Below are 20,086 nucleotides of genomic sequence, written 5' to 3' on the forward strand. Positions count from 1 at the left end.
GTATATGATTTTTTTTTGAATTATTAAAATATTTTACGCCAAATTACACATAAAAAAAATTACCGTAATCAATTTTGAAGTTGCAATATTCATTAAAGCCGAAAATGTTTACAAGCTGGTTCATTCGTCTAGTACTGTTTTGAGAATTATTAATGCAATAGTACACATAAATATTAAAGCAAAACTTACATTGGTGTATTCAATAAATCGAATAAGAAAAATTAAAATTAAATTTTAAGACATGTATTTAATAGTAGGATTGCTCTTAAAAACAGTTATCGATTGAGGGTTTCAAAGTATTTTTTTGTGCTCTTAGAAATTCCGATCAATAAAGTTTTTCAGCTTTCATAAAATACATTTAATAAATTTAAAGCTATTTAAATGTAAATTTATTCATTCACTAATTATAATGAAAAAAAAACAGCTTTTTTGAACAATTTATTATTTAAAACTTTCTAGCTAAAAAATATCGCTTTGGGCGTTAATTTATGCTATTTTTATAGCCAGTAACTTCTAGTTAAACAGAAAGCTTAAAGTTTAAGCTTTTTTAGTTAGCTTTTGCGAATTGCTACTAGTATGATTTTAAAATGTACAAGTGCTTTTTAGATTTGTATCTATAGAAATAAGTATATTCACTTAGTCATTGCTGTTATATCTATAAATGGCCCTATTTAAAAGATTTTTTTAAAGAACAGGTTTATTAGAATACTCCATAAGACAAAGCAAAGATGGTACCTACTTGTCATTTCTTTAAATAAAAAAAAAATTTGAACTGTGAGCTTTTTAGTTAAGCTTAAATATTTGACCTAAACCGGATTACCTTTATTATTTACACTTTATTCAAAACATAAAATATTTAAAAAACAAAAATATCTAGTAATAATAAACATTACGTTTCTAATTTACATAAATCAGTAATAAATATAAGTCCTTTCCATCAATAATCTATTTAATAGTTCTTTTATCATCAAAGGTGCCGCTGGCAGAGCGTTTCAGCGGCAAATATCGAGAAAGTGGAAAAAGATTTGGTACATGTTAATAGTAGATAAAGAGGCGTTTTAAAAATTTAATTTTTTTATATAAAATTAGATAAAATTTCTTAAAAAAAGACTAATTTTTAAGAAAATTTTAATGATATATGCTTAACAAAGAAGCAACAAAGAAGATAAAGCAAAGAAAGTTTGCTTTATCTTTAAATTTTTGGCTCATATGTGCAATAATTACGTACAAAATGTTACTTTACCGGAGAACTTAACTGAAGAATACTAGCGCTTGCTTGTATAGACATGAATAAAATTTCTATCAAAATTAAAAATTATGTTTTTCTTAAAAAAAAAAATAATCGTATAAAATTAATCCATAAAACACCAATAAAATCTTCAAGGTAACTTTTAAACCATGCATGAGACATTACTCTAATTATTATAAAAATAATTTATATTTTGGTTTAATAATAAAAATGTATAATAAAAGAGACGACATAATTATCCTTAATCGTATTGGAAAAAAATATGAAAAACATAACTTTTGCTTCTGGCTGGTGAAGTAAAAAAATAGTAGAAGACACAAAATAATAAGTGCTTGCTTAAAATTTGTGTTGGGCATGATTTTTAAAATTTTTGTTTTTTAGGCTTTTAGTTAATAGGTCAATTATAAGTGTTACTCAATTGTTTACCCCAAAGTTGCATTCGAATTTTATAATATATTTAAGTTACAACTTTTTTTTTATTAGTAGTTTAGTATTTTACTGCAATATTTAAATTAACAAAATGCACCTTTCGCCTTTAATAGATTCCGATCCGCTTTATTCCTTAATATTATTAGTATTATAATACTTGTGTGTGAAACAGAATAATAGACATATTTGAGAAACGTTTACGCCCAAAATCGGTTATCTTTCAAACTGAGGTCAAAATAAAAAAACTACAAAAGTCGTTTCTCTAAAAATATTTTCTAAGAGCGCGAACTTTTCTCAAATTACTATATATATGCATTAACTATCATGTGAACTAATATTATTACGTACTCTTTCTTAGGTTCTGAAACACAAAATGGACGGAGTGCGCCGGATAACGTCACATCCACTGCTACCATTATGTAAGTTCTGTTTTTGTATTATTTTATATTATCGGCTATTATGATAGGAAAGTTAATATCTGATGTTCTATTGGGATAAAACAAACTTTACTTCTTACAAATTTGTACTTGTTCAATTATAGTACTATGGCCAAATATTGGCTAATATCCACCGTTTAGATAATTTTAAAAAGATCGTTCATATTACTTAAAGAGGTCTCATTATAATTATTACAAACAAAACGAAATACTAAAAACGGCCGTCTTATGGATATATTTTTTTTCACAAGATAACACTATTAGGCTTGTCAATCTCCTTTAGATTTTTCCCCAGTAAGTCTATTTCACAAAAACAAAAATCTATTACTTTTATTGTTTTCATTTTTTCCTCATATTTGCGATTATTTTTTTTCAAAAATGCTTTTTTTTTTAAATCGCCCAAATAGTTTACTCCGTTTTTTGGAATTTAATATGGTTGATGTATATAGCAATGTTCAATCTATATTATTTCAGAAGGAAATTCTACTGAAACATTAAAATGAAAGTTTATTCCAAAATCTTTACGTGACATCATTTTCATTAAAAATGCCGGTATTCGTAATGCTGGGCGGTCCTTTGATTAATTGCTCTCTTAGATGTGAAGGTAAACATTCTGCTTTAGTAGTCGCAAGCTGTAATTGCTTATATTCATTATAAGTTTTTTGATCACTGGAATTAAATTTTTTTCTACATTGGTATATTGTGACTCAAATATATGGGTGATATGATATTCAAAGTTTTCAAAATTAAATTGGCACTATTGCTAATTTCGTTATTATTTCAGCTACAGTTCGGTTAAATAGGCAAACTAGTAGGTTTTTTCTAATAAAAATCCAACAACGCGTTTGTGAGTTATGTCACAATGTTCCTTTTTTTAATGAGATACTCAGTATGCAAAATTCTAAATAGATAGTAAATTGAATTCTACAAAAGTTGTCATATGACCTTACGTCTTAAAATCAAAAATTAAAAAGTAATTGATGATTTTTCAAAATCGTCAAGGTAGCTAAATTGGTTGTAATAAAATAATTTTTTCCATTCACTAAAGAGGACATTAGGTAAGAAAAATATATACTATGGAATAAAAGATTTGGATTAATTAACTTTATTAATTTTAAACTAAATGTTCAAAAATATCACCTCTTGCTCCAAGCATTTTTGAGCCCGCTTGTAAACGCTTCTATGGGTCTGGCAATGATTCTGCCATCTATATTATTGATTGCATTAATTATGCTTAGGTCAAGATCTTCCAGAGTATCATATCGCCTTTTATACAAAACATCTTTTAAATAGCGGCAAAAGAAAAATAGGCAATCCATAGGCATTATGTGACGTGATTGAGGAGGCATGCGGATAGGGCTGTTAATTGAAAAAAATGGTCATCAAAAAGGCCATGTAATATGTTATCGATCTGGCCAATATTATGGGAGAAGCTCCATCTTGTTCAAAGTAGATCTGTTGTCTATCCATCCAAATTTAATTATCTAAAAAATCACGAAATGTGAAAATTTCTACGTGCACCAGTCAATGCGCCTTGATAAAATACAGGACCTACAATTCTTGAGCCGATTAAATTAAAACACCAAACATTCACATTAAAGCGCGGATTACAGGGATGGAAGTTCATCGGATTTTCTTGACTCCAATAGTGGATGCTTTTCCTACTAAACATGCCCCTGAAAAAGAAATTTCATTCATCGCTCCAACGAATTAGGCGCCAAATATTAGCATTAAGCCTGATTTGATAAGTGAACCATTGATAAAACTGAATGCGCCTTCCTTCATCTTCTGGCACAAGCGTCTGTGTAGGTCTATCTGGAGGGCACAAACTTAAACTTTTTTGGAAAGCTGTGAATGGTTCCCAAACATAGTCCATAATCTTGTACAAAATTGTTAAGTGAATTAGTCGGATGAGCTTCGAAGTAAGACATCAATTTCAGTTGCTTCACATGTTATGAACTACTTCTTGATTCTACTTTTTTTTAATATATTGACATTTGACTTATACTTACGATGTAAAAGGAAAATGTGCCTTCGACCTGGTAAGTTACGCACTTTAACGTTCACGATCTCGATGACTATTTTTGGAAAAATAATATAACATTTTATAATATTACATTTTTTAAATGCGTGAAAGGCATCTTTTATTAAAAATACACAAACCTAGTTATTTTCTCAAGAAACTTCAAATTGTCCCTTTAATCTTGATGACATTTATAAAATAAACGACTATTGTATATAAAATCAGCGCCACCTTGAAATTTAAAAAAAAACTGACAATTGTTGGTCATGCAACAACTTTTGTTTAGAATTCATTTTACTACCGATTGCGAATTTTGCATACGAGTTTGCCTATTTATTTGACTTTATGGCTCCAATAAGAAACGATGTTATCAATAGTGCCGAATTAACTTTGAAAACCCTGTATAGAGATATCAACCTCAACGATGCATGCAAAATCTGGTCCCTATACGAGTTAACCAGGCTAAATGTTTTACTAAATTTGCAGTCGATCCTTTTCTTATTACTTTGGCCAAAACTTTAAATTACGAACCTTTGCCTCTTTGTGTGTCTTTCCACTAACGCTGTCCACTTAGTTACTACACAAATTGGCATTATGGATTATGGCACCAACTTCCAAGGCTTTGAAAAAGAAATGCTTAATGCTCTTAGCTTGTGATACTGAGGAAGTCTAATGGAATCTAAATCTTCCAGAGCCTTTAATTTTGCATGTGTCGGTAGAACGGATGAATGTATGATTTCACACTTCTCCTATTTCGATTACAGCTATATTAATATCTCGACACTGGAAACAGCCATATGTTCTGATATGAATGGTTTAAACGTAATGACTCTTAATCACTTTTTGACTTTGAGCTATGTTTGTAAATAAGTGATAGCGTTTTTAACTGTTATTCGGACAAATCGGATTTGAAGCCAAATATGTTAATTTTACTTTTAAGACCGAGACTTCAAGTATTTTGTTTTTTGTAAAAATGGAACCTTTTAGACAAGGTATACTCTTATATTATTAACTTTTAAACAAAAAAAGACATTTAAGAAGTAGATACTAATCGAAATACTAAAAAAAAACTGACTGTTTTTAAATGATATTTTAGATTTAACTGGTGGTACTGATGGTTCGGTTCACCTTTGGGAGTGGGGTCATCAGCAACCCGTCGCTACTCCGAGACCAGCTGGCACATATGCTAAAGTAACTCGCTTACGATTCTCTCAGCATGGGAATAAGTTTGGAGTTGCTGATTCAGACGGCATACTAAGTTTGTTCCAAGTCGGTTTAAGTGCTAATGCGACGTGGCCATTCTTTGTGAGTAAATATATTATAATAATATTTTAAGTTTTTCCATTTCTAGCTTATGTATAGTTTTAAACCACTTCTTTTTTGTTTTAGACACATAATTGCCACAATAAAGGAATCAGCGATTTTGTGTTTTTGGGATCTTGTAGTTTGTTGGCAACAGGTATAGTAAAATGTGTTAAAACGATAGTAAAAAGTTTTTCTTTTGAGGGTAATTTAACAAGTATTTACCTGGTCTTATAAAAGTGGGTATTAAATTTACATTATATTTTTTTCTATACCCAAAAATAAAATTTTAAAATAGCACATATTACATAAGGATAAAAACGTAGATATCACAAATTAGGGCTGGTTACGTACAGGAGAAATACCATTGAAACAAAAAAATATTTGATTTGAATAAACCGGTAGACTAGAGAATTCAGTACTGACATTTATGTTTTTATCCGTGTAATATGTGCTATTTTCATTTAACGCAAGAGAATTACGACTTCGAGCTCTGAAGATGAATTAAAGATAATTCGAAACGTTGGCTAGAAACAAAAAATTTACTTCTAGAATCAACCAATTTACCTACTGAAACCATTTCTAATTTACAATCTTTGGTCACCAATTCACGAGTGGTGATTCAAACGTTTACCAAAGAAAAGAGTACAATTCTTTCCTATTATTTAATGCTAAAGTAATGATGGCCAGGCCACATATAGTTATTTCGTAGATAGAAATAACTGATGTATAATAATCTATAATAAAGCTTTTTACTCGTTATGTTTGGCATATTTTTTTAGTTGATAATGTAGTACCAGTACACCTGAATTTTCATGTATTTTTAAACCTTTAACTTTCAACAATGAAGGTAATTAGTCGGGTATAAAATTTATTTAGCAAAGAAATGGGGATGAAGTTCAGTCTGTTCCAGATATGGTATTTCGTTCGCTTTAAATTTATCCAAATTATGTTAAAAATAACTTTGTTTTTTAATTTTATTACTTGCCCTTCTACATATGGACTAACAAATTAATTGCAACTTTACTTGCAGTTAAATATTAATTTTTGGGATAAGATAGTCTCATATCCGTTTTTGTATTACTATATGACTTTCTCGAGATTTGAATAGAGAATCAAACCAAGTTATGAAATGAAAACCACAACAAAAATAATAATGTCCTGCTTCAAATATATCTAGTTTACCTAACATTGCTCATGAATCACCTTATATATAAATGCGTGTAAGTGCATCATAAATTAAGACGCCGTGGGAACTGTGTATCTGTAATTGATTTATAGCTTAAAAAGTTGCTATAGTTGTGGTAACTTTAGTGTAATAGATTTTGGTTACAGTTTTTAGAGAAAAAAAGAATTAAATTAAATTATTTCCATTTTTTAGCCGGCCACAGCTCAGAAAATAAGAATGTGTGTATATGGGATTCGATTATGCCTCACAATAAAGCATTGGTCATGGCCTTTACCTGTCATGACCAAGGTTCCAGTAGTTTAGTATTTGCTCCACAGCATCAGGTAAGTAGGCCGAGAACTTAATTAATTTCACCTTTTAATAATTTTATATTAATAATATTAAAGGGGTACTTAGTATTTTATTCTTGTGTATCTTTTTTTATTTAGAAACACATACATTTTTTAATGAAATTTAATGAAGGTTAAATTCTTTTATTATCTTTTAATTTTTTTTAAATATTTTATATTATACCAATACCTCCTATAAATAGGCGTAGGCATAATAACATTTAATCGCATAATGCGTTGGCTGCATAATTTTTGCGAAATTTACATCCGACAGGTGCGGTATTTTAATTTTATCTTATTGTACTATTAAAAAATCAAATTGCATCCCTGTTTAAGCCATTCATAACAACATGAGAATTCATATATTGTACTAATTTTGTCATAAAATCTCTTAATACCTTGAGCCTAAATATGATGAGCGTCAAGTGCTCAAGCCTTTCTATAAGAGGTATTGATAATACTGTACACATTCCGCCGCAATTATAATATCCTGCTCTTCTAAAAAAAAAATTATTTGTAGCTGTTAATATCAGCAGGCAAAAAGGGTGACGTTTGTCTCATAGACGTAAGATCCAAAGCGATTAGGCATAAATTCGCAGCTCACGAGAGCTCTGTCAAATGTTTAGCTATTGACCCTCATGAAGATTACTTTGCTACCGGATCAGCGGATGGAGATATTAAGGTAAGTAAATATAAATTAATTTTCAATGAAAGTGGAAAAATAACAAATATAAAAAAAAAGAAAAAAGATCTACTATTTTAGCAAATATAAGCACTATCGGGAAAGTCAAATAATATAATAAACGTATTCAGCCTAAGAAATATATTAATAACTGCCCAGTGCTTTTGGCCGTGGGCCATTACCAGAGCTATGACTTCGTTAAAAGGTGACTGCTAAAATGAACATGGAGGAAAACCCTAGACCACTGTTTTACTTATTTAAAAAACTTATACAGTAGCCAGAATGTTCTCTAAGTAATAAGATGCAAATGTGGTTCCTTGACTTTCCCGATAGTCAATTACAGCGTACAACTGACGAAATTCAATCAAATATAAGCACTATTATATGTTTTGAAGTTTAAAAAAAATAATAGTTATAAAGTTTTAAGCTTAAACATAATTTTTTTGTTGGAAATTTAAGTTTGAATTAGAAAAACTTAATTTGCAAACATTGATGTCTTATATATCAAGAGTATTATATAAAAATATGGTTACATGTTTCGTTTAAGTAAAAGCATCATCACATGAATTACAAAAATTATTAATTACGAAAAATATTTGAAACTAAAAACAAAAAGCTCAAACAAAGATTTTGATCGAGTAGTCGTACGAGACAGTAGTATTTTCCGTGCGTATATTACCTGTTCTTTTGTCATTTCCTATTATATCAGAAAAATCCGGTTTACCTAAGATCGCTTCGTTCAGCTCTCATTATCCCTTATCCATCATCCCTCTTTATGAAATTAAAAAACAAATTTATTATTATATTTAAACTTTAAATTTTAAAATTGCGAACTTAAGTGTACTTCTTATCGAAAAACCTTTTTGGAAAAGAATAAATTTACAGACAAAGCTACAACAAAGGTGCTTTCCCATTAAAAGTAGGTAGCACAATATTAAATGTTTCTGCAGGGTCTGTGACTTTTCTACATCAAAGCTTTGGGAACCTCTTTATAATAAAAAAATGACGTTTTTCTGTTAGAACGAAAATTTATATCGTATCAAAATCTCAGAAAATAAACCAGAATCTTTATTTAATACGGCCAGAGAAACGCAGCAAGACATTTTCAATTTTCCATCCAAATTATATTTATGGAGAATCTAAAGGCTCAGATTCCCGAATCATCAAAGGCAAGCCTATTAAAGGAATTGAGTAATCTATGTAATCAAAAGTAGTTATGCATATTAAATCTCCCACTAGAATAACTAAAACTAGTTGTACTACCATAGATTATATTGCGTCATCTTTTAATTTGGAACTTGCTGACTGTACTGTTTTTAATTCTGGTTTCTCCCATCATGAAAGAATACTAGCTGAATTAAATAAATAACTAACTAAATATAATTTAATAATACAAATAAAACAGGAAATTATGCCTTTTGGAGTATTTTCTGAACTTCATGTACAAGGTCAAACAACTGATTGGAACTACGTCTCTTCTGATGTGGATACTGAATTTTCTAGGCTTACTAAGTCATTAGCTAGCCTTGCTTTTGCCGCTTTTTTTCTTAGACCGGTCAAAATCAAGCATCATAAGCGCTGATCTACTAGAGGATCACACTTGAAAAAATTGTCGATCAGCGTTTTCTTCCATAATTATGTGAGACTCGTGACGTCGTATTGTGATACAGAAAAATGTATCACAAATATTAATATTAGCAGAGCTTCGCAGTACAATAAATGACATTAGAAGCAAAACATCATCTGGGAGAGTGACCCTAAAAATGTTTTCAATTCTGCCAGAATGCACCTTAAACCATCTTACCAACTTAATTAATAAAACTTTAAAATGGAGCTTTTCCACGCTGCCTGAAGACGACACTTATTCCGTTGTATAAAGTGATAGATATCTAGTTTCTAATTATCGTCTGATTGCACTTCTGTCCAAGTCCGATGAGGAGCTTACACTTGGACTCATCAAAATGCACTCTTGAAACAAGATTGGTATTTTATTTTGTGGAGAGAAAAAAACTAAGTCTATATAATTTTTTCCAGCATTTCGCAAGAATTTAAAATCACTTTTGCTCGAGAGAGTATGCAGTAAACTACCCTTATTTAATAATATTGAACGTTATAAATATTCTTTTATGTAAATTTTTTGACTTTTTCCAATTTGTAATATTATTATGTATTATTAAAATTCAATTCAAATTCAAATAGTTTATTGTCCAACAGGAAAATTCCCAATAACAAGACAATCGAAATAATTAAAATTAAAACAGTACAAGTTATAAGCACCTTAAATAAGTAGTACAAAAAAAAATAATATAAGATCCAATATAGAGTGATAACAAAATTTAAAATTTAAAACAATATCATAATTGTAAGAATATAAGACACACTAACCAAATGATAACAATCACAGAAAAATAATCAGGTATCATTCAAATTAAGAGAGGAACACATCCTTTTTTTAAAAACATATTCAGTGCTGCTAAAGACGTCGACATCTATAGCATTCATCTGATTATACCATGTACAAGCACGGCACAGTGGAGCTTTGCTGGACAGATTTGTTAAGTTAAGAGAGGGATAAAATATATGGTGCCTCCTTGGATTGGCAGGAGGAACAAATAGAGGTAGCCTCTCTAAGAGCTCAGAACAATCAATTTTATTATTGCAAAGTTTATATAAAAATATCTGACTAGAGAGAATAGTATTTTGCTTTAGTGACAAATAGTTGAATCTATTCAGCAGGTACTCCTGTTCCACACCTCTTACTGGATATACTCCATTTAACTTAACAGAAAGTAACTTTAAGAATCTGCGCTGTACATACTCCAGTCTGTTAACATGAACATCATTGATGGGGAACCACAACATAGAGCCATACATTAATTTAGACTACTAATGAATTGTACAATACAGTCAAGCTGGATATATTTTTAAATTGAGAAGTGGACCTTACTATAAACCCGAGGGATTTTAAGGCTGAACCAGTGACCTGTGCTACATGCTGGTTGAATGTGAGCCTCTTATCTACTTCAATGCCCAAATCTTTCACTGAAGAACAGTCTAGCAACTGAGAACCACTCAATATATATGGGTATAAAATCTCTTCATGAAGAATGGAAATTGTAATTTTTTTACATTTGTCACAGTTTAGGGGTAGTTTATTTCTTTCACACCATTCAAAGACCCTATTCATGTCCTCTTGCAGCTTCAGGCAGTCCAGCATAGTACGAATAATACGAAACAACTTCAAATCATCAGCGAATAAAAGACAGAAACTCTCCATACAATCAACTAAATCATTAATAAATAGATCGAACAGCATTGGGGCGAGGTTGCTGCCTTGGGGCGCACCACTCGAAGCCACGTAATACTCAGACCCAAAACCATTAAATTCAACATACTGACGCCTGCCAGTCAGATATGAGATGAAGAACTCCACCAGACAAGGATGAAATCCAGCCAAAGCCAGCTTCCGTGCCAGCAAACCGTGATCCAGCCGATCAAAAGCCTCCGAGAAGTCTGTGTACAGCACATCCAACTGGCTTTTCTGATTTATAGCTAGATATGCTGTTTCCAAGAAACAAGCCATATTAGTGACAGTAGATCTTTTCTGAAAGAAACCATGCTGCTTTTCTGTAATTATGTGCTTAATTTGAGGAGACAATTTATCGTGCACACATATCTCAAAGGCCTTCGAAAAATTAGAGAGAATTGACACCGGTCTGTAGTTCTTTATTCTGCCGCGGTCACCACTCTTAAACACTGGATATATTTTAGCCTTTTTCCACTCTTCCGGAAATGTATTGGTCTTGAGTGATAAGTTGAAGATTTGTAAGAGTGGTACAGCCAGGGCCGATGCACAGTCACGCAAAAGAAATGAAGGTATTTGGTCAGGACCCGCAGTTTCTTTGTTTTTTAACTTCTGTACAGCTTTTCTTACATCTGCCTCAACAAAAGATTGGACCAAAATGTTGTCTGACCCATATGTATCAGATTCTTTGGTCTGAGCAATAGAGGACTCAACATAAACACTCCTGAAAAAATCAGAAAAAGCATTTACAATACTTTTAGGACCCACAACAGTGGTATCTTTATAGCTCATAGAACCTGGAATGCGAGAGTTGTTTCGTTTAAGGTGAATGAACCTCCAGAATTGCTTTGGATCACTCCGAATAGCTGACTCAGTCCTGGATATATACTCGTAATAAGCAAGATCCATTTTTGTTTTTACTACCCTGCTAGCAGCTCTAAAATCCTCATAAGCAGCAGAGCACCTTGTATGAAGCCATCTCCTATGTAGCCTAGACTTTAATTTTAATAATTTCCTAATTTCATGAGTGTACCACACAGGATATGAGTATTTACTATTAGAGGGTCGAAAACGAGGAAAAGCTAGACAAAAAATTTCATGGATTTTGTCATAAAAGGTTTTAACTGCCTCATTAACATCTGACTGGGTGCGTCTATTATAATTATACAGGGTGTCTCACGACGAATAGACGCGATCGATATCTCGGAAACTAATTTTTCAAAAATTTTGAAAATTTGGCAACATGGCACAGTTGATGGGGGCTACACAACTAAAATATTTTGACAGTTGTGACGTTTCCGGTTATACCGGAAGTAGGTGTCAACTTCGTTATTTTAAATGGAACATCCTGTATATTTTTACATTTTTGGCTTTTACGTGAAATTCTAAGTATATTTTGTGTATTATGTCCTATACCTAAGTGTAACCGTTTTTGACACTATGACAACCGTTATGCCCAACTAATCAACAATCCTTGAGCCGTGTTACTATACGGCTTTTAATATTAGACCAAATTTAAACTGCCAATATTTCGGAAACTATCAATTTTTGGACTAGATAACCTTATACAAACATAACTTTATTTTTAATTATCTTTATGAAAAAATTATAAAAATAGGGGGTTTCCATATAAAAAAAAATTGACTTTTAATGATTTTTTAATTTTAATTTTTAATGCTAGTTTTTGACCCCCCTGTATCTTTTTTTTAGCCAAATATTAAAATAGTCTTTTAAAGTGGTCCTTCCTTTAAAATAAAACCAAAACTAACCAATAAATAAAGGCTACTAAAAGGGAGTAATCGGTAATTATGTTAGGGCTTATAAACATAGTTTTTCACATGAAATTAAAAATATGTCAAAAACGGTTACACTTAGGTATAGGACATTATACACAAAATATACTTAGAATTTCACGTAAAAGCCAAAAATGTAAAAATATACAGGCTGTTCCATTTAAAATAACGAAGTTGACACCTACTTCCGGTATAACCGGAAATGTCACAACTGTCAAAATATTTTAGTTGTGTAGCCCCCATTGACTGTGCCATGTTGCCAAATTTTCAAAATTTTTGAAAAATTAGTTTCCGAGATATCGATCGCGTCTATTCGTCGTGAGACACCCTGTATATTGCTGCGTACAGTTTTTATTTTGTTGTTCAAAGATTTATATTCTGTATTCTGTTTTTTGCGTGTTTTTATTATTTTAATAACTTTGTCTACAAAATTTCTAAAAAATTTTTTGATAATAAAGCAAATTATATATTTACTTCCTGAAAGTGAAGTAACAAACTACATCACTTTAATTAAAAGCCAACACATTGAAATAAAACAATCATGACATACCAGATGGGTATATCGATAATAAAAAGATATTGAACTTAAAAAATATAAAAAATAAGTTTTTCAGGTGTATAATCGAATAACCTAATACAAGGTTCGTGGAAATGGATTAACCAACCGTTAAGCCATTTCCACGAACTGTTTTTTACAGGATGTCCGCTAATTAATGCTGCTTGGATAAACCAGGCCCTCCTTACGCAAAAATATTATGATTTAACTCTACTTACTTATATCGAAAAGTTTATATCAACAAGGATATAGGTCGAAAAACCTTAGAGTTTATTTTGATTTTTTCTAATAAATTTTTCATAGAATTAAAGACATATAAGTATATATATGATAATACAGTAAGATAATTTATGTTTATTTTAGAATTTAAAAAAGTTGATTAAAATGTATTTCAAATATTTTAGGGCTTGAGTGATATAAAGGCGTTGTTGATACTGTTGTAATTCTAGATCTAACGATACCTTAAGTAATCGGAGCATGTCTTTTTCTTATTATACTTTTCCATTTTCCACAGTGGTTTTTTCATAATATTTTTATGTATTATTTTTTAATTTCAGATTTGGGGCGTAGCAGTGCCTAACGTGTTGCTTTCTTTGCCAGCAGAACATGCTCGAGGAAGTTTCTTCAAGAATATTGGTCAAGGTGTTACCCAAATACAGATTGACTCTCATTCGAGATTATTTTCATGTGGAGCGGATGGTAGTATGAAAGTTAGGCAGTTACCGGATAGAGAAACCCTATTAAATCATCATCATTAGAAATGGATAAGATAGGTATATTTTTTAATATCATTTTGATGATAATAACAAAATGGAGCGTATATATTTTTATAAATTTTTTATACGAATTGCAACCGTTACATAAGGCCACTAGAAAAATTTACGTTCATTGAGTCCAACGGACAAATTAATTTAGTAATTAATTTAATTAGTCCAAAGATTTAAAAAGGGAATATCGATTTTTTTCCAAGACTGCAGTATTTATTTCGTATATCTAAACGTCATTAGCAAAACTAATCTAGAGGTTTGTGAGGCACTTATCGATGTTTCAAAAAAATACGTAATGGTAAGTATTAATTAAGGTATTCTATTTTAACATTATCTACAAGTAAGTGACTAAATAATACTATATTATATAATACGTACATACTAGTAAGTAGTAACTTATTACATGTAAGTAGAATACTATACTTTTTCTACGATCTTTATACAGGGTTTCCAAAAGATCTGCACATAATTTAAATAAAATATCAGTTTTTTAAATAAAATTAAAAGGTGAAATAATTTCGTGACATTTGCATTCACACTATAACCCGCATAGAAATTCTAATCTTTCTGTAATTAGAATTTTCATTAGTTAAAATATTTATTACAACAAAGAAGTAAATTATCATAACATATTTTCATTTTGCTATGTTTTCGTTATAAATATTTATAGTAATATTGTTACATTTTTTTCTTGTGAGCTAACACTTTTATCTCAATGTATTCAAATTTGAAATATTTTAATATAATTTAATAAAGCTTCTTTCATTTATCAAAGTCTTAGATTAGTGGTTATAAAAGTAGAAAGCAAACAGGGTTTGGGCTTATAAGAAAGGGTAATCTCTATAGAAAAATTAACTCTAATTGTATAGGTTCCAATAATTATAAAATTTTGATCAGTTTAAAAAATAACCATATTTATTGCAAATGTATTTAAATGGCAAATATATGTATAATTTTCTTTCGGTTGCCTTGGCCAATGTCGATCTGAAAATTAGAATGAGACTCTATTATGTGTATTGTCTGCAATAGTCAGTTGAGCAAAATTTGTTGCTCTTTCTTTTCACATAATTTCATTGTAGGTAAAGTGTAGTGAATCTTCATTTCAATACAATTGTAAACAAAGTAACTGTCAAACTCAAATATTTATTTTCTTCTCAAGACCTCTTTAAGTTTTATTGTGGCTAAATTGGTATATACTTACAGTACTACTTAAATCATGCAAGAATTTTCTATATTTTCAGTAAGATTCCAAGGATGACAGATGACTTAATAATGGTATAATCTGGAGGGGAACCATTTCGACAGATTTGGGTTAATGGGTCATTTTTCAGCTGAGAGTTGAAGACTTCAACTGGATTTACAAAGTAAACACCCTATCTAGGTCTGATTTTTTTTTTGTGAGTTAAATTAAAGTTTTGCCGAGGACAGTTTTCAAGAAACAGACTATTTTGTCATAAAAATTCCAAAAAAAGGTCACATTTCAACTTAGGTAAGTTGCACATGGCACATGGTCAACTTATTCTTATAATTTTTCTTATAACCCATTAAATATTTGCATTTATTTTAATTTAAAGTTTATAAAGACATCCAACTTTTTAAAGTGAAATTTTAATAAAAAAATTTTGCTTACCTCAGAAATTCCTCAGTTCGGTTTCTCACATGTAGTTTCGTTTTTAGGCCTTTCTTCTTTTTCTTTTTCTATCTTCCCCCTTGTAACTACCATTTGGGCTTCCTCATCTATTAGTTTAATAGCGGCATGATTCTCTTCCCATTCGATATAATTTTCATCACCGATATTGTGAAAGACTTGGTGGAATTTGATGGTCTGAGCCCCGTCAGTGCTGGCTGAATCACTTTGTCCAACCACCGCAGAAGACACTGTCTTTCCTGAGACACGCCAGGTGGGCCCCATGGCCGTCTAGTAATCAACCAAGGCGAGAACAAGGACCACATGTATCACAGAATAATATAACCATTTAGAAGAGTAAAACAAAAGCCACACACATTATTTTCGCCATCGTTAATACTCATTGAATAATTTATTGCATATACAGTGCTTTTCTTTGAAGTCCCCCCCCCATTTATTTTTTGAACGGGTCAAAAAAAATTTTTGAAACTTGGCATAAGTAAATTGGTCTATAGATACTATTTTTCACTGTAAACTAGGTTTAATTAACCGGTAAATTACTCAGCTGTTACTTTTAGACAGGTCAAAACGGAGTCCACCGAGTCCATGTAATAAATATTAAAAGTACTCAATAAAAACTATAATAATATTTCCTGCTTTCGGTTCGCAGCCACATTCAGGGCCATATTAAGGCAAGATTTTGAGGGTAGCACGAGGGTAGCAAAGCAGGTGGCTGCTTTGCTACCCTAGCTAGCTTAGCTAGCTGGAGGCAATTCTAAACCCCGGATACCCCTATTTTGCTATAAGCCACCCTTAATTAATTAATAATAAACATTTTTTATGGAACAATATTGGAACAATTTAAAAAAAATTAAGTTGGGATAGTATTATTACCCAAATTGATGTCATTCTTGGACGTCTCGTGTACAATAGTCGATGATGTGCTGGCACTCGTATTGACATTAACAGAATGAAATTTTTTACCCATATCTTTTTAAGGCAGTTATATCCCCACTTCATTCTAGAAAAAGAGAAGCTTATGATCGTCTTAGTGTATGACCTGTGTATAGGATTGGGCAGGTTTAAGAATTAACATATTTCTTCCCCATTGTTGTTATATTATAATAACTTAATATTAACACTTTAACACTAATACACAAAATATTATATATCAAAGTATTGTGAATTTGGATTTTGAGTTCCGAGAGAGGACCGATACGAGTCTTGTTGAACTGATTATGAGTCGGAGAGGGAGAAATTTATGTTTTAAAATAAGGAACGGACAAAGGGAGATGATGTTGTCACAGTTCCAGAGGATTCAGTGGCTTTCTATTGGCAGCTATTATAGTTTTGAATTGAATATGACGATTTGAAAGGAAAATGACTTACCGGTATATAGGCGATTAATGTAAATTACCACATTGTTTTACAGACCCATAATACCATTGGTTAGCATGAAAAGTTACTCGTAATATGTCTTGCTGTATCAAGACGATGGTATCAATTTACTGCATCGTTGTTAAAAGTTTTAAGCTTTTCAAAAATTAAATCACATATTGCTCTTAATACGCAATGTTCTTGCCGAAAAAAATTTTCAGGAAAAAACTTTAATATGCGAAAAACTTTCTTAAGCATGTGTAATCTCTCGTCTGGTTTTATTTCCTTGCACGGTGGTTGCCTTGACCAGCGGAATAATATTATATAACTAGAGGTTAAGACCTGTAAAGAAATAGTAATAATTAACCTGTCATCAAATAAGTTTCAGCATTGCATTAATTGCTTTAGTAAATGCCGACTATAATTTTTTATATGTAAACATTGGCACCCAAGGATGAATTTCAGACAGTGGCTTGAACCACTAATAAAATGAGCAATTATAGTCTAAATACGATGATCAGAAGAAAAAATTAAGTACTTCCTAAAGAATAAATATCGGGTCTGGAAGATTCCTTATATTGTTCTTATAGATTTAATGTTTTCTATGACTGAAATTATGATGAAACCATATGTAGGATTACATTCAAAGAGGTTTTGACGTTAGTTGTCGGTTAGTGCCAAAACCTTTTCATCTTATGTGCTCATAATGTTGTTTTATTGCAGCGTTGCACAAGCGAATACACAATCCTCCCAAAATGACGTCCACGAACCAATTAAGAATCTCTGTGTGTTCCTCCTCAAAATCCACAACATACCGCTCGCTGCGAGCGGCTCCTCGCTCCTCGCGAACTTTGTTCGGAACCCTTTACTAAATAACTTAATTTTTTTCCAGTCGTCATTGAGTACGCCGACTTAAGTTTATAACGTAGGATACACATCTTATTTTCTTTATAATAGTTTCAGTCATTTGTTTCGATTAATAATTCACTTTACATTGTTTGTTTATAGGTCACAGACACCCGTCATGTCAGTCATGAAGCTATTTAATAAAATATGTATATAATATGTTGGTAATAATGCTGATGTGTGGGAAGTACTTTCGACCAAGTTACCATAAGACGATAATCGAAACAGTTCCTGGAAGGATCAAAATTATACCGCATTGTCAACTAAGTGTCCATTCTCATCAGAAGTGAGCAATACGTATGTAATACAAAGGAAGTACAAAAAGAATATTAACGGAAATCTAGTTTATTCATGGTTTTTCTACTAAAACGAATTTGCTATCGCTAGAGCCGAATGGTAATGTAGAAGACCAAATTAGTTTATTTTGGGTCCATATTACCAGACAGGTTTCCGGCAGGGATTTTGCTGGGAAGTGTTCTATGAGTAAAGCAGTATTATTTTTTAACAGGAAAGAACATTTTAAATTGGATTGCCTTAAGTTTATAACGTTCATAAAGAAAAAGGACAATGAAGTCACTGAAAGTTGAATGCATGAAGTCAATGCAGGTCAATAATATCTTAAATAATAGAAAAAGGGATTCTACTTCTTGGTACGTAGACTCGGGAGGTTCGAGTCAAATGGATAATTACAAAGGATCTATACCTAATTTGACGGTAGCAGAAAGGGCGTTATAAGGTTAGCGGAAGAAGGGCTATATAGTAATCTATTATAGTAGGGATATAGTCCTAGATTATAGACTTATTAAACATGCGACTGATGCAGGAGCGAATAATTAAAAATATGTGCTGCGCGAGATAATGTAGAATGTGTTCGAAGAAAAAGAGAGGAAGTGGGGCATAATGTACAATTCGATCAAAATGGGTATAAAATCGCTCTACGTGAGAACGTGTTGGCGAGCGCAAGGTCGCCGGACTTGTATAAGCTTTCGACTGCCGATTAGATGTTTTTTTTGAGCACTTCAGTGACTCTGAGCATCGACGGTTTGGACACAGGAATATCTATATAGTAAAATATTAAATGGAAAGGAATATCGCATTCGAAAAACTATTTGCCACAACTTGTTTTTTTTTTAAACACCTTTACTATTGACGTTAGGGTAAAAAGCCACTTTAACTTAGATTTCTAGAAAATTGGGAAAATAGGAAAATCATTTTTAAGGAAACGCTTATATAGAAAGACCTAAATTATTAAGTTGAAAAGGATTATAAGTTGTAAAATTATTTTGCAAAGGATAGCACTTATTGGGGCTTATACATTTTATTAGAAACATTTCTTTCAAAAATCAATAGTGCACCATAAAAATTTTTTTGAAAAAATCAATTATTAATTTTTTTTACAGCGGTACGCATGCTTTTTTGAAAAAATGTTCCAACCAAAACTCCATAAAAATATAAATAATGTTAATTAAATTTCCAGACTTTATATATTTTTGTTATCGGTAATAAATGATTTTAATTTGAATCCACGACCTAGTAAGTCAAATTATAAAACGTCCTATGATTTATGGCATAAAGAAAAACCAAGTATTTTGAAAAATGGGGAGATAATTAAATTAACGATGGAACAGGAGAAAACAAAATGAAATGACGTAGAAGGAATAGATGTCCTAGATTTTGAAAACACGGAGGATATAGAATGGTGGGTATCATAAATGTAAATTAAATAAAGGTATTCCACCTTAACCTCATATAGCAATATTAACAGAACTCCAATAAATAGAAAGTAAAAACTTTTAAGAAGAGTTTAGAAGTGATGACTTATTATTAACAATTAGAGACAAGCGATAAAAGAATAAGTCACGTCAATAAAAAATTACAAATGTTGGGATTTACCACAGACACAGAAGGGCAACAATATAGAATCGCTTCAATGGGGATTTCAGTTAAAGAACTCGAAGAAATATAAGGCATGACTGGCAAGTTTCAGAATGTAATTTGCATAAAGACCATAGTTAATTGATAAGCAAATAAGTTTTTACACATTATGCAGTGTTTTGATAAAACTTAAAAAAAAATCAGATTTACATTTAAATAGATATATTTCAATATTGATTTA

General features: G+C 31.1%; 1 protein-coding gene across 4 annotated transcripts in view; it reads left to right on the plus strand.

Moving 5' to 3' along the window:
- LOC126743430 (dmX-like protein 2) overlaps positions 1-20,086 on the plus strand; it is a 141,821-nt gene that overhangs the window by 114,934 nt on the left and 6,801 nt on the right. For all 4 annotated transcript variants that reach the window (XM_050450528.1, XM_050450529.1, XM_050450530.1 and 1 more), the window contains 6 exons: positions 2,037-2,097; positions 5,235-5,443; positions 5,528-5,597; positions 6,822-6,952; positions 7,479-7,640; positions 13,851-14,066. In XM_050450528.1, the coding sequence (XP_050306485.1) occupies positions 2,037-2,097; positions 5,235-5,443; positions 5,528-5,597; positions 6,822-6,952; positions 7,479-7,640; positions 13,851-14,051 (834 nt within the window). In that variant the 3' untranslated portion in view covers positions 14,052-14,066. The remainder of the gene's footprint in view (positions 1-2,036; positions 2,098-5,234; positions 5,444-5,527; positions 5,598-6,821; positions 6,953-7,478; positions 7,641-13,850; positions 14,067-20,086) is intronic.

Source organism: Anthonomus grandis, chromosome 12 (assembly GCF_022605725.1).
Source record: "Anthonomus grandis grandis chromosome 12, icAntGran1.3, whole genome shotgun sequence".
NCBI classification, from domain to species: domain Eukaryota; kingdom Metazoa; phylum Arthropoda; class Insecta; order Coleoptera; family Curculionidae; genus Anthonomus; species Anthonomus grandis.